Raw genomic sequence first — 14177 nt, forward strand, 5'->3', positions numbered from 1 at the left:
GGAGATTTCACTTCTGATTTATTTACGAAAGTGGAAAGATCACATAGGTAATTTCTCGAGACGGTCAGCCCGATGTTCGGTAATAAATATTTCTACATGTACAACCAGGTGTCGAGCGAGGATTCGATCGACGAATGGCTTCGGGAGGAAGTAATGGTCGATAATCGAGGCCTCGTCTAATTTTTGCCGATTTGGTCGATCTGACTCTGGAGATTGTTCACCACTTCCGGAGGCACGTGTTCTCCGAGGATCTCGAAAAGGTTGATCCTTTGGTCGCCGGGAATGGATTCGTAGGCTGCCAGCTCGATGCCTTCCTGGACCTTCTGGATAGTCGCGTCCTTTGGGATCAAATACGTGTTTTGAGCCTGTCTAATCGCCTCGTTGCTGAAGACCTGGCCATCTTTTTGCGGGGCCGGAAGTGCAGCGGCGATTCCTACGAGCAGCGCTATCATCGCTAGCGTGCGACCGTCCATCTGTAAAGAGCGTAAAAGGGGGTTTAAATATGTTAATATACTTTTTAGCCCTCACGGCGCTTTGTGACTTTAAGATGATATCAAAGGCGCTGAGAAATTTAATCGACGTCGATATAATAAAATTCATCTATACCCTTTTTCGTGGTAATCTCATTCCGAATACTTAAGGTGAAGTGAAACACGTCGAGGAACTTGATCTACGTCGATAAAGAAGATTTTTCTAAATGCCTACGATGCCGACGTTCGTTTTTATATAGACAGCTGTGTCGAATTATTTTGGGTATTGTACCAAATGGCATACTCCACCTGTCGTTTTCGTATAATAATTATAAAGAAATCGAAGTAAAACTCCAGAAATCCTCTGGATTCGTGCTTTCTGGGGCCCTAATTGACTGCAGAGGGACGCGCTGCGCCATCTGTGATTTCCAGGTCAATTAAATTTTCACTCCGAGACCTCGTATTACCATCGTTTTAGCATAGAAGCGCACACAACATTTTTTTTACCTTTATCCCGTTCAAACGCGAGTTTATTGACTACCAGAGTGTTCTAAATTGTCGTAAAATTGTCCTAAACGCGAAACGTGAAAGCGCGTTAGGATATTTTGTAAATGAATAATTAAAGATAATTATTAATATCTAGTNTAATCAGTTTTCGGTGAGATTTGGATTTCTCAATACTTAGAAACGAAGTAATGATGCTTTAGAAAGTACCAGGGCATCACAAACCTCGAACAGGTCGTTGGAACTAAAAAAGGGGAAGTGACCCTTTGGATTCCCGTTAGTTCCAGGCAAGAAATCGACTTGAAAGTCTCCGGCAATCTCTGATGATTGGGATGAACATACTTTCCCCCTTCCTTAAGTAATGTGAGAGTCGAGGACACGGCAAGGAATAAAGTGCAGTTAAACGCATGAACGTACGAAATTAAGCACGTTATTTCAACTAAAGTTAGGGATCCCATCAAATACCGTTCACAATAATAGTAAACAATGTCAATCCAAACATAAGAAATGATAAAGTATGCAAGAGATCCTCGAGCTTGCAAATTTAAGAATTTTAAAGTGAATTGGATTTTTAAAAAGATTTTTTTAACTCAGCTCAGAGCAGAACCAAAATGGCGTCGAGCTCTCATATTTCGATCAATATACAATTATCGAGGGCTCTGATATGAGAATCGAAAGGGTCAGGACAATTTTACGACAATTTAGAACACTCTGGTAGTCTATAAACTCGCGTTTGAGCGGGATAAAGGCAAAAAACGTGTTGTATACGCTTCTATGCTAAAAGGATGGTAATAAGAGGTCTCGGAGTGAAAATTTAATTGACCTGGAAATCACAGATGGCGCAGGGGGTCCCTCTGCAGTATAATTAGGGCCCCAGAAAGCATGAATCCAGAGGATTTCTGGAGTTTCACTTCGATTTCTTTATAATTATTGCACGAAAACGACAGGTGGAGTATGCCATTTGGTACAGTACCCAATATAATTCGACACAGCTGTCAATATAAAAACAAACGTCGGCACCGTAGGCATTTAGAAGAATCTTCTTTATCGACGTCGATCAAGTTCCTCGACGTGTTCCACTTCAACTTAATTCGGACGACCGAAGGAATGTAAAATATTTAATTCAACTATGTAGGAAATAAAAAAATGGGACAATGTTGAAAAATCAAAGTGTTATTATTATTTAATATACGTAACCGAATGTGTTAACTAAACCGCTATTATTATTATTATAATACAATGATTGTTATCAATATGATGTAACTCAGTAATGCGAGTACGAATGATGTTGAAAAGTTAAAGTATTATTATTTTCGAATGTACGTAATCGAATGCATTAATTAAACAGCGATTATTATTATACAATGATTGTTATTAATACGATGTAATTCAGTAATACGAGTATGAGTGATGTTGAATATATAACAATGTTAACATAATATTCCTTATTACCGAAAAGCAATAGTTCAAGTTGCGAAATAATTTTAATCAAACAATTGTTCAGTACTCATTGACAAAGTATAAATCGTTAGAACGTATTGTGACGCAATGTAGCAAATATTGTTTTGAAATTCTAAGTAGCAGTTTTTCTGAGATATTCGCTTTTCACGTACAAACACTTATTATCACTTCAAAGCATGAGATTGTTTAATGGATGTCACCGCTCATCAGTGTTGTCATTTTAGTCATCGAGTTACCTCACGTGCAGGTGCCCAAGAATTTCACTTTACCTTGTGTAAGACTTCGTTAAGAAGGAATGTTAATAAACACGAGATGTAATCAGGGGGGTTAACAACAAGTAAACATGCACTATAAGACCGAAATATTCTACTCATATCTAAAAAAGCAAATGAAGCCGATAATTTAAAATGAAAATTTCGCGTTTTTTATATATACCTCTAGTAGCATACAACAATTTCTAAATATTTGCTAAATATCTCAAGCGACGGATTTTTTTAAGATTTCTCGTAGATTTCATTCGAAGATAATTGAAATATTTCTTGAAAATCTCAATGACGTTTAGTTTCAATAATTTATAAACATATATTGAAATTATATTTTTTAATTTATGAACACGTAATAAGAATACATTTCTTTTACTTCACGACTATTATCGGACACTTCATTTGGTATAAAAAAAGCACGAGAAATGTTTCTAATATTTTCCTCCCGCTATTTCATTATGGGAGCAAAACGTGTGATTTTGATTTTAAGTATTTTTGAAGCGTTTATAATGTATTCGGCANTCAAATGTCTGGTAAATATTAACAAAATGTACGATATTCGTTAAATATATAGAAAATATAGGAGAAATATTTTGTGCTACCAGGGGTACTCTTTTAAGTTTTACAATTTTATTAAATTTCATGAGCATAAATTCTTCGTTTATGCTGCCACCTAAATTGAATTAGATTCCTTGCAGTAAGTTACAGATATAAGATATCGTGTACTCCATGTTCGCGTAATAAAACTCTTCCGTTTACACAATTATAAATATTAATGACAGGTGCATGTAAGACAATGGATCGACGATGACACGTACGTCGCATACTTTTCTTCAGTAATTTCTATGCAACTCATGCAACTGTACGTAAGGAGAGGAGATTAGCGCGTAGGCGTAGTAAATTCAACCGAAGACCATATAAGATAGGAAAGAAAGGAAGGGAAAGTATGAAAATCGGTATTCTCAACGGCGAGTAACACAGCCGCTTCGGCGAGGCCAACTTTTTAATCGTTACAGTTCTTCCGTGTAAGGAAATTGCCCATTGCACCCGAATGAGGGAAGTGGATCGCATTCTTCAACCAGGAAATGCACAGAGGAGAGAAAGAAACTTCTCAGTGACTTCCACGAAGTCGACATTCGTTTCTTTCACTCGGCCGGACGAAAATCTGGCGAAACTCTTGCAATATTAAATGGGACAATTTATAATTACAAGAATGGACTTTCAGGAGGGCTTTATACCATTATCAGTAAATGGAGACTATTCCCTAGTAGCACAAATTATTTCTCCTATATTTTCTATATATTTAACGAATACCGTAAATTTTGTTAATATTTACTAGACATTTGAAATATTTGCAAAACGTTTTCTTTAGAATATTATCTCTATAATATTTATATAATATTAGCTCCATGTGTTTTCATAATATTTTTCTACCAGATATACAAAACATTTCGTTTCATTTTAATACAAGTATTTTTTAAATATTATCTGCCGAATACATTATAAACGTTTTAAAAATATTTAAAATCAAAATCACACGTTTTGCTCCCATAATGAAATAGCGGAACGAAAATATTAGAAAAATTTCTCGTGTTTTTTGATACCAAATGAAGTGTCCGATAATAGTCGTGAAGTAAAAAATGTATTTTTATTATGTTAATAAGTTAAAAAATATAATTTCTCTATATGTTTATAAATTATTGAAACTAAATATGTCATTGAGATTTTCAAGAAATATTTCAAATATCTTCGAATGAAATCTACAAGAAATCTTAAAAAATCTGTCGCTTGAGATATTTAGCAAAGATTACAAAGAAATATTTAGAAATTATTCTATGCTACTAGGTTTGGTATTAAATCTAATATCATAAAAAGACAAGTTTTTCTTCAAATGTATTGTGTAATACGCGTACATATATTGCAAACATTTCATGCAGCAAATGGTCGGCAAATATTTTGTAAATCGATTTTCCTCATCATATGATCATGAATTTCTATCTGGGTTATTTACACACACCTTAAATCGATCACTTTGTCGCGTCAAGTCAACAAATTAAATAAGAAAACACTTATAACATGTCTTACTACTTTCCGTAGGAAAAGTATAATAGAAACCTTGTAAAAGCTAAAGAAACGTCGAATGATCCAAAATTACATCAACGGATCAAAATTATGAGAACCATCGATATATTCTTCAGTACATCATTTTTTCCGCATTGAGCGACATACGTTTCTTTTTTTATTTCAGCATATAAAACTGTTCAGTCTTATTCGAAAGTAAACCACTATAAACCATTAAATCCTTATTATCGGATACCTGATTTCAATTATCATAGTCACAAAGAGTAAAGAACGTCTTCAGTTTTTCCCAAGTACGTGTATAAAAGAATTACTAATAATAAGAACAACAACATTCATTTATATATGCAGTAAGTTATCGTTTTAAACGTTAATCGGTATTCAGGAGGTTCTCTTTTCTCGAAGTCCTTTTTCTTTGCGAGAGGCTAAAGAAAAGGGAACCCCTCTTCTTTTTATTTTTAACGACGACTAATTATTAAGTACAATTGCAAGGGAACACTCACTTCGCCGATGTCGCTTTCGCAGTCGGTGGTAATCACGAGAAGACTAGACGAGAGCGTGACCACAGGTCGCTTTTATACTTGGTCAGCATTTGAGGTAACAGGTGGTGGTCGATGGTACCAGGTGAAGATCAGGTGGAGATGAGGATGCTCGTCCAGTTCCTTCGCCAGTCTGGCGACATCCTCTTACTCGTCTCGAAATTTACCGAAGTGGGGCGATCACCTGTAAAAAAATAGTCCCGTATCGTGACCTCTTGGATATTCTTACATATAGGAAACAGAGCTCCGTGTTTATTTCCATTTTTAAATATTTACAGATATTACATATATAAAAATAATACATTGGCCAAAACAAAGTGAAAGATCTAAATTAAGGTGAAGTGAAACCCCCTTCAAATGAGTCGATTCGAATACAACACTTTTTTTAAGGGTATTAGACCAAACTGTCCGAAACGTTAACACATCACTCTTGATCATCTAAGAATTGTCCTGACATGTTCAAAATTTGGATTTTTTAGCAAAATTTTTTAACTCAGCCCAGACCAGAACCAAAATGGCGTCGAGCTCTCATATTTCGATCAATATACAATTATCGAGGGCTCTGATATGAGAATAGAAAGGGTCAGGACAATTTTACGATAATTTAGAACACTCTGGTAGTCGATAAACTCGCGTTTGAACGGGATAAAGGCAAAAAAAATGTTGAATGCGCTTCTATGCCAAAAGGATGGTACGAGGTCTCGGATTGAAAATTTAATTGACCTGGAAATCACAGATGGCGCAGGGGTCCCTCTGCAGTCAAGTAGGGCCCCAGAAAGCACGAATCCAGAGGATTTCTGGAGTTTTACTTCGATTTCTGTATAATTATTGTACGAAAACGACAGGTAGAGTATGCCATTTGGTACAATACCCAATATAATTCGACCCAGCTGTCAATATAAAAACGAACATCGGCAATGTAGGCATTTAGAAAAATCTTCTTTATCGACGTCGATCAAGTTCCTCGACGTATTTCACTTGACCTTAATTATTATTCATTATTCTTAATTATTACGTCACGTAATACTTACGCGGTCGGTACTGGTTTTTTTTGGGTGTTATGTATAGGTTTTATTTTGATTTTTATTTCACTTTAAACGTCAATAATTAACTAAAAGAATGAATGCTAACGTAAATTGTTTCCATGCTAAAACAGAGATCAATGCAAATAGGAAGTAAGTGGCAGAAAGAAATAAGTTGAGATAACGATAATAATGAGTGGCGATTTTATTGTCTACTTTGACAAGTCAGGAGCACAGTTGCTGACTTTTCAGGCAAGAAAATGAAGTTAACCGATATTCACGAAAATATCTTACGTAAATTGTGATCATATTAAAGCACAAACGAATGTAAACTGTAATTAGCTGTAAAACATTAACGTTTCACTTCGAAATGCCCCTACCAACATTTGGAATTTTTAAGATACAGTATTTTTGCCAAAAGAATTTTTAATTGGAATAATTACAACGAAACTGGGATAAAGGTTTTACTTGTACATAATAAATTTTAAGCTCATCGATAGCTTGGGATTACTCTGTAATATAATTTATTGTAATACACTTTAGGACATCCTCCCGATTCCGCATCGTTACGGAGAACCCTAGTAGCATAGAACAATTTCTAAATATTTCTTTGTAATCTTTGCTAAATATCTCAAGCGACAGATTTTTTAAGATTTTTTGTAGATTTCATTCGAAGCTATTTGAAATATTTCTTGAAAATCTCAAGACATATTTAGTTTCAATAATTTATAAACATATAGAGACATTATATTTTTTAACTTATTAACATAATAAAAATACATTTTTCACTTCACGACTATTATCGGACACTCCATTTGGTATAAAAGAACACGAGAAATTTTTCTAATATTTTCGTTCCGCTACTTCATTGTGGAAGCAAAACGTATGATTTTGATTTAAAATATATTTAAAACGTTTATAATGTATTCGGCAGTTAATAATTAAAAAATACTTGTATTAGAATGAAACGAAATGTTTCGTATATCTGGTAGAAGAATATTATGAAAACACGTGGAGCTAATATTATATAAATATTATAAAGATAATATTCTAAAGTAAACGTTTTGCAAATATTTCAAATGTCTGCTAAATATTAACAAAATGTACGATATTCGATAAATATATAGAAAATATAGGAGAAATATTTTGTGCTACTAGGGAAGTTCCGTCGAGATGAAAAATAACTGGGTAGAAAGTAGGCCTGTATTTTCGTTCTGTAGACTTCCTACCTTTCAATGTCCCGATAGGACAATTCCTATGGACATTACTTCTAATTTAATGCAGGATTGGTCAACTTTTACCTCGGCTGCGACGTCATTTACGTCGCAAACCTATCGAGCTCAATTTCCGATCTCTCTACGTGTCGGTTGAATAGGTCGGCCAAATTAAACGGCAAAGACCGTGAACTTTTACTTTTCACTGTGCAATACTTTCAAGAGAACCATCCAGTTTTGTCCAGTCGCCTTGATATTGACTTATTGACATTCGAAAATGAAACGACCGCAACGTTAAACGCTCCTATAACTTAACATCCAGCTATATTTCCTTCCTGCAGTTTTGCAGGGAAAAAGAAAAACACCATAATTCTCGCACTAAACAAAAGCTCCCAGATAGAAATTCATGATCATATGACGAGGAAAATCAATTTAGAAACAATTTACCGACCATTTGCTGCATGAAATGTCTGCAATATATGTACGCGTATTACGCAATAAAGTTGAAGAAAAACGTTTGAAGAAAAACTTGCGGTAAATTTGTCACGCCATGGCTCAAATATGAGCTACAGACGCTACAATTGTTTATCGGCAATGCGTTAAATAAATTTAGCTGTACATATGTGTACAAACATTGAGACCTTGCGTGTACTTAAATTTGTTTCATATTTAAATATTTTTGGATCGTCATTGCGTCCTGCAGATATCAGTTCCACATGAGGACTAATAAGCAACACCTCCTCATGACTAGTTTCATGCTCTTTTATGAGCCATATTTGATGCAAATTTTGCATCACTTCGTCTATGAAGACTCATAGAAGTCTCATTTAATTCCGTTGACAGACAACGCAAAAATCTAGAATTGTTCAGAACAATACAGACGTATCTTAAGGTGAAGTGAAACCCCCTTCAAATTAGTCGATTCGAATACAACACTTTTTTTCAGGTTATTAGGCCAAACTGTCCGAAATTTTGACACATCACTCCTGATCAGCTAAGAATTGTCCCGACACATTCAAAATTTGGATTTTTTTTTTTAATTTTAAACTCAACAGATCAGAACCAAAATGGCGTCGAGATCTCATATTTCGATCAATATACAATTGTCGAGGGCACTGATATGAGAATCGAAAGGGTCAGGACAATTTTACGACAATTTAGAACACTCTGGTAATCGATAAACTCGCATTTGAACGGGATAAAGGCAAAAAAAGTGTTGTATGCGCTTCTATGCTAAAAGGATGGTAATACGAGGTCTCGGAGTGAAAATTTAATTGACCTGGAAATCACAGATGGTGCAGGGGGTCCCTCTGCAGTCAATTAGTGCCCCAGAAAGCATGAATCCAGAGGATTTCTGGAGTTTTACTTCGATTTCTTTATAATTATTGTACGAAAACGACAGGTGGAGTATGCCATTTGGTACACTATCCAATATAATTCGACATAGCTGTCAATATAAAAACGAACGTCGGCAACGTAGGCATTTAGAAAAATCTTCTTTATCGGCGTCGATCAAGTACCTCGACGCGTTTCACTTCACCTTAATTCTATGAATCCACTACCAAACGCCCTTAATTTCTGTAAAATGGTTTTATTTCGACAGTTTCAAAAGTACAAATTAATCACGAGACTAGACAGCTATCGACTGATCTGCCAATCGAAACTCGCCTTAACTATATACGCGCGTCGGGCATTATAATTCGCGGATTCGCCTTTTCGAAACCTAATTTAATTACATCGCAAAATCGTGTCGTTGAACGACGATAATTCGGCATGAAGTGCGTTCGATGGTTCCTTTTGTACTAAGCTTCGTAGAAATCCTATTAATTGTGTTCCGCGTCAATACTGCATCGAACGGATTGTTTAAAGTTACTGGCGAATAACAGTCGTTGAAAAAAAAAAAGAAATAAAAAATAAAATATTAATAGTAAAATCCAAAGTCGGCTACGGAGTCTGGAAACGCCACTCGGCGAATTTTCTATAAACTTTTTCGACCTATTCACCACTTACGATGATCACGAAAGTGACGAGCGATTCACTGTTATGGCAATATATAATATGTAGCTACCGTGGTACTGCTGTAGAATTGTTAAAATAACTAACTCTGGTTATTATATATTTCTTAATCGTTAACATCGGACCTGTCCGTTCACTTACAAGTCGCGACTTCAGGGTCTATTGATTTTCCAAAGTGCGATAGCGAAGTTGACTACAGCAAGCAAGTTTTATCAACGATATAACGTTACATACTGGCAGTATAGATTGTATAAACTGTACAAACGAATGACAAAGGGCCTTTAATTTTACACTTGAATGGGTTAAAAGGAGCAACCCTGAGTCAACTATCGTTAAGCTATTCGATATTTGTTACGTATTGATTTCAAAAGAATGTGTAATAAACAATCTAAATGTTAAGCTAAATTTATATAATAGAAGCGATGCAATTAGTGTACAATTTCAGCAGAAACAGAAATTGTAATTTATTAAAATGTTATACCGGTTTTCATTTCTTAACGAGGTAATTAATTAAAATGTGATCTAACTGAAACAGTCGATTGTACATGTACAATTATTGTTACCGTTCATTTCCCCGATAATATAACATTAAAAAAAATATATAAAATAATGTGTTTAGAGGAAGAACATAAGAGGTTCGAAATATACTTTAACGCTTTGAACCTTTTTTTGATTGATTGTGACAATAACGAGATAAAACTCCAGGTGTCAAATTGAAATGAAACCTAACGACACAAAGTTCATATAATCTCCTTGCTAGGAAAGATTCTAGAAATTTTATAAAAACCAATTACAATGCTTCTACCACATACTTATACGGAGCTTAAGGTCAAGATTAATTCATACTGGATGATTCCTACATGTACCAAAATTTATACAAACTTGTAATATTAATACGTAGCAAGTATAATGCAGTCTCCGTTCAATCCACATATTTTTATGTTTCAAGTTATATGCCCAGTTCCACCCACCTCGGTTACATCATTGATTGCCTAACCGTAGGTTAAAGTAAACGTCTAAGTTAATCATGGATTAAAAACGTAAATATTCCACCAAATTTATTTAGATCGCGATTAACTAATCGTATAAACCATTCGAAGTAAGTTGCATTGTTGGTGGTGAACTCGTTCGCGTGATTGGCTGACACTCTAATTGACTACAAAGCAAGTTACAAATTGTAAATTAAATAAAAAACGTCTTAGTCAGTTTCGTCACAAGAAGGTGTTAATACATCTTCAATCTAATTCATGTTTTCCTCACGTTTGTGCAGTTATTGGGTTAAACTTCGATCAACTTTAGCTAAACGATCTAATCTGGCTGGTTAATCTAAATTAACCCGCCGTTAAAATGTGGTGGAACGTGCAATTCATTGTAACCGAGGATTAGCTTTTTGACCGAGGTTTGTGGAACCGGGCATTAGACGCCCACAATGATTAAAAAGGTTAAAAAAAATCATCATTCCTATTAACACGACCCATCGTATCGATTATAAAATACATAAAAAGTATTGTTCTAGTACGTATTCTGTGTAGACAACATCGCTCCAATTTAATAATAATATTAACCCGCCGTTAAAATGTGGGGGAACGTGCAACTCATTGTAACCGAGGATTAGCTTTTTGACCGAGGTTTGTGGAACCGGGCATTAGACGCCCACAATGATTAAAAAGGTTAAAAAAAATCATCATTCCCATTAACACGATCCATCGTATCGATTGTAAAATACATAAAGTATTGTTCTAGTACGTATTCTGTGTAGACAACATCGCTCCAATTTAATAATAATATTAACCCGCCGTTAAAATGTGGGGGGAACGTGCAACTCATTGTAACCGAGGATTAGCTTTTTGACCGAGGCCTGTGGAACCGGGCATTAGACGCCCACAATGATTAAAAAGGTTAAAAGAAATCATCATTCCTATTAACACGATCCATCGTATCGATTGTAAAATACATAAAAAGTATTGTTCTAGTACGTATTCTGTGTAGACAACATCGCTCCAATTTACGCATGCTAATCGCGGCGTTTGGCGGAAACCTGAAAAGAAAACGGTCGTATCGCGACTTGTAAATTTAACAGAAGAGAACAACACTGTTGAGGTAGCGGACAACGTAAGAGAACAAAAGTCAAGCGACAAAACCTGTCGCGGTAGGGAAGAAAAGAAAAACCATGACACCATGACAAATTTAGTCAAAAGCGTTACGTTTGTCTAACACCTTCCAGCTAAATATATAACGAAATCACGACATATTCCGCCCCGAAAACGAAGCGGCGGAATATGAACGACCGTGAATTATCGAAAATTTCTGCAGACCTTTGCATATCACATGACACGATTAACTCATAATTTTCACCAGTTTGTCCGAAAGGAAAAAAAAAAAGAAGAAAAAATGCAGAAATTTCGAAAATTCACGGCTACAAGTATGACCTCCGTGATAATCGTAGAGAGAGAAATATCCTGCTGGACCAGCTAGGTAGTGTACGTAAAAGTGGGACAGGAAGGCATAGTGTTATGCTGCAAAAAAGGAAGAAACCGTTTAACAACTTAAACGTGGCATTAAATGTGATTAATTAGCGGCAAGTTTAGCCATCCCAGTTTTTACGGACACCGAAATCGCACATTGGCAACAAGTTTATTCTACGACGACGTCGACGTCGATTTCGCGGCCTTCTCCTAACCCGGTGGCTATTTAAACTAGGCCCCTTGCTGTAATCATGAAAACAATTCTCGAAGCTTGTACACAATCTGACCGTTAAGGAGGCCCATACCTATCGACGGTGTTAAAATTGCCCATTTTTCATTCAGGTACGGGTAAAAAATGAAACACCGTATTTAAATACAATTTAACTCGTTCGCTACCAGAGTTTACCACTTTCGCTACCGATGTGTCATATATGTGACGGCTGGTAACAAACGAGTTAACCACGTGTAGATATATACTGTTATATTAGTTATATACTGATATAATTATTTGTTATAATATATAAAAAATGTTGGAGTGACACATTATAATGAACCGTACCTTTTACGTACGGCCTCCTTTGTCCTAAGTTTTCAAACAAACGAATCACTCCAGAGTATTCCGTCTTTAGAAGAACAATCATAACGAGTGCATGCTCAGAAATGACCATTTTCATTTCTTCCGACAGCATTCGATAATTTGAAAATGTCATTTTAGCAAAGTATGGCAAAAATTGGCAAAAAAGTGATAACGAATATCCAAAATTTTGAGTAATTTCGCTTCTACATATTTGTCGGTGATCATTTCCTTAGCCACAGATTCAATCATGTATGCAAAATATGAATTATTCGGAATGGATACTCTTTGCCGTATCTTATGGTAAAGCATGATAAATGGTGTAATTTGTTAAATGGCTTTAAAGTTTCCAAACAATTTTCTTTACGTAAAATGATAACATGCATCTAAAAGTATGATTAATAAAACGCTGCAGTTACACGTTGTTTCATATTTTCTGTACCTGTCAGAAAAATGGGTATTTTCCCTTTGTTAATAGGTAGGAGTCCCCTTAATGTAACGTAAAATACCCTGCCTCTCTATTTCTACGGTCTATGTACACAACGGTTCGAAACATAAATTAGAGACGCGCTGATAAATAATAATACAAAAATATACAACCGCAATGTTTCGAGTCGTAAGCTACCTTGGCGAAGCTACGGGGAAGAAAACTGAACCACAAGGTGCACCCGCACCGCGACTGAGATAAAATATAATCTAATTAAAATTGATAAAGCAATTCGCACTGGAACGGTAAATCCCTTCTGCCACGGCCTGGCTCCTAATTTACAGTATATAAAAAGAAAACCGGGTCTTTTTCCCTAATTTTAATCCTACAATTGCGCCGCAAAATTTGAAAAGAAGGTGTAACTAAATCGCATCATTGTTACGCCCCCTTGTCGGGATTAATAATTAATGCCGATTATCGCTAAGAAAAAACAAAATCCGACAATACGTATCGCGACCGACAGGAAAGACACGGAAACGCATTTATACAATATATTAGGGGGACCGAAAAGTAATCAAAACTTCTTCAATGAGCTCATTCACAGTTAGTGAGTACAGTAAGATTTTGATTACTTTTCGGTCCTCTTAATATTACAAGAAACCAGATCTCTTATAGAAGAGGGAATCCCGAGGATTTACAGAGTACTGTTAACGATGAACAACTAAGACGCTGTTTCGGTTCGTTTCCGGTGCAATCTTTCTTTTTTTTTTTCTCTCTCTCTTAGCGGTGAAACGATAAGTAAAAAGGTACAAATTTAACAGCCGGATTCTCAATGGACACCGCAGCCCGTTGTTGGGCTGCAAGGTTGCCTCGCGGTAAAAAAATAAACATTTCGAAAAGCCCCGCAAACGTGCAGCTGCGGAGACGTCGCAGGTTTAGGCCTTGAATGAATTCGTATTAAGAATATATTTAGTTTATAATAAACGTGGGTTACTTCGTTTCCTATTTACAGAGTTACGCTCGCACCTTAGATGCGCCTCTCTACGGACGTTAGACGATAATTTGGTCGTAATTTGTTCGTTTAATATAGGTAAAAAATATACCATGCATATCAATGAATACGCTACCGAACACGGGATTGAT

The 14177-nt window shown here is 35.7% G+C and overlaps 1 protein-coding gene across 1 annotated transcript in view; it reads right to left on the reverse strand.

Moving 5' to 3' along the window:
• Positions 1-14177, reverse strand: part of LOC105703796 — a 17799-nt gene continuing 3622 nt past the window's right edge. Inside the window, exons 2-3 of the mRNA XM_012432474.2 lie at positions 5281-5500; positions 1-473 (exon numbers count right to left, since the gene is read on the reverse strand). Coding sequence (XP_012287897.1) covers positions 177-473 — 297 coding nt within the window. The 5' untranslated portion in view covers positions 5281-5500 and the 3' untranslated portion in view covers positions 1-176. The remainder of the gene's footprint in view (positions 474-5280; positions 5501-14177) is intronic.

Source organism: Orussus abietinus, unplaced genomic scaffold (assembly GCF_000612105.2).
Source record: "Orussus abietinus isolate OABI.00-Male unplaced genomic scaffold, Oabi_2.0 scaffold87, whole genome shotgun sequence".
Taxonomy (NCBI): domain Eukaryota; kingdom Metazoa; phylum Arthropoda; class Insecta; order Hymenoptera; family Orussidae; genus Orussus; species Orussus abietinus.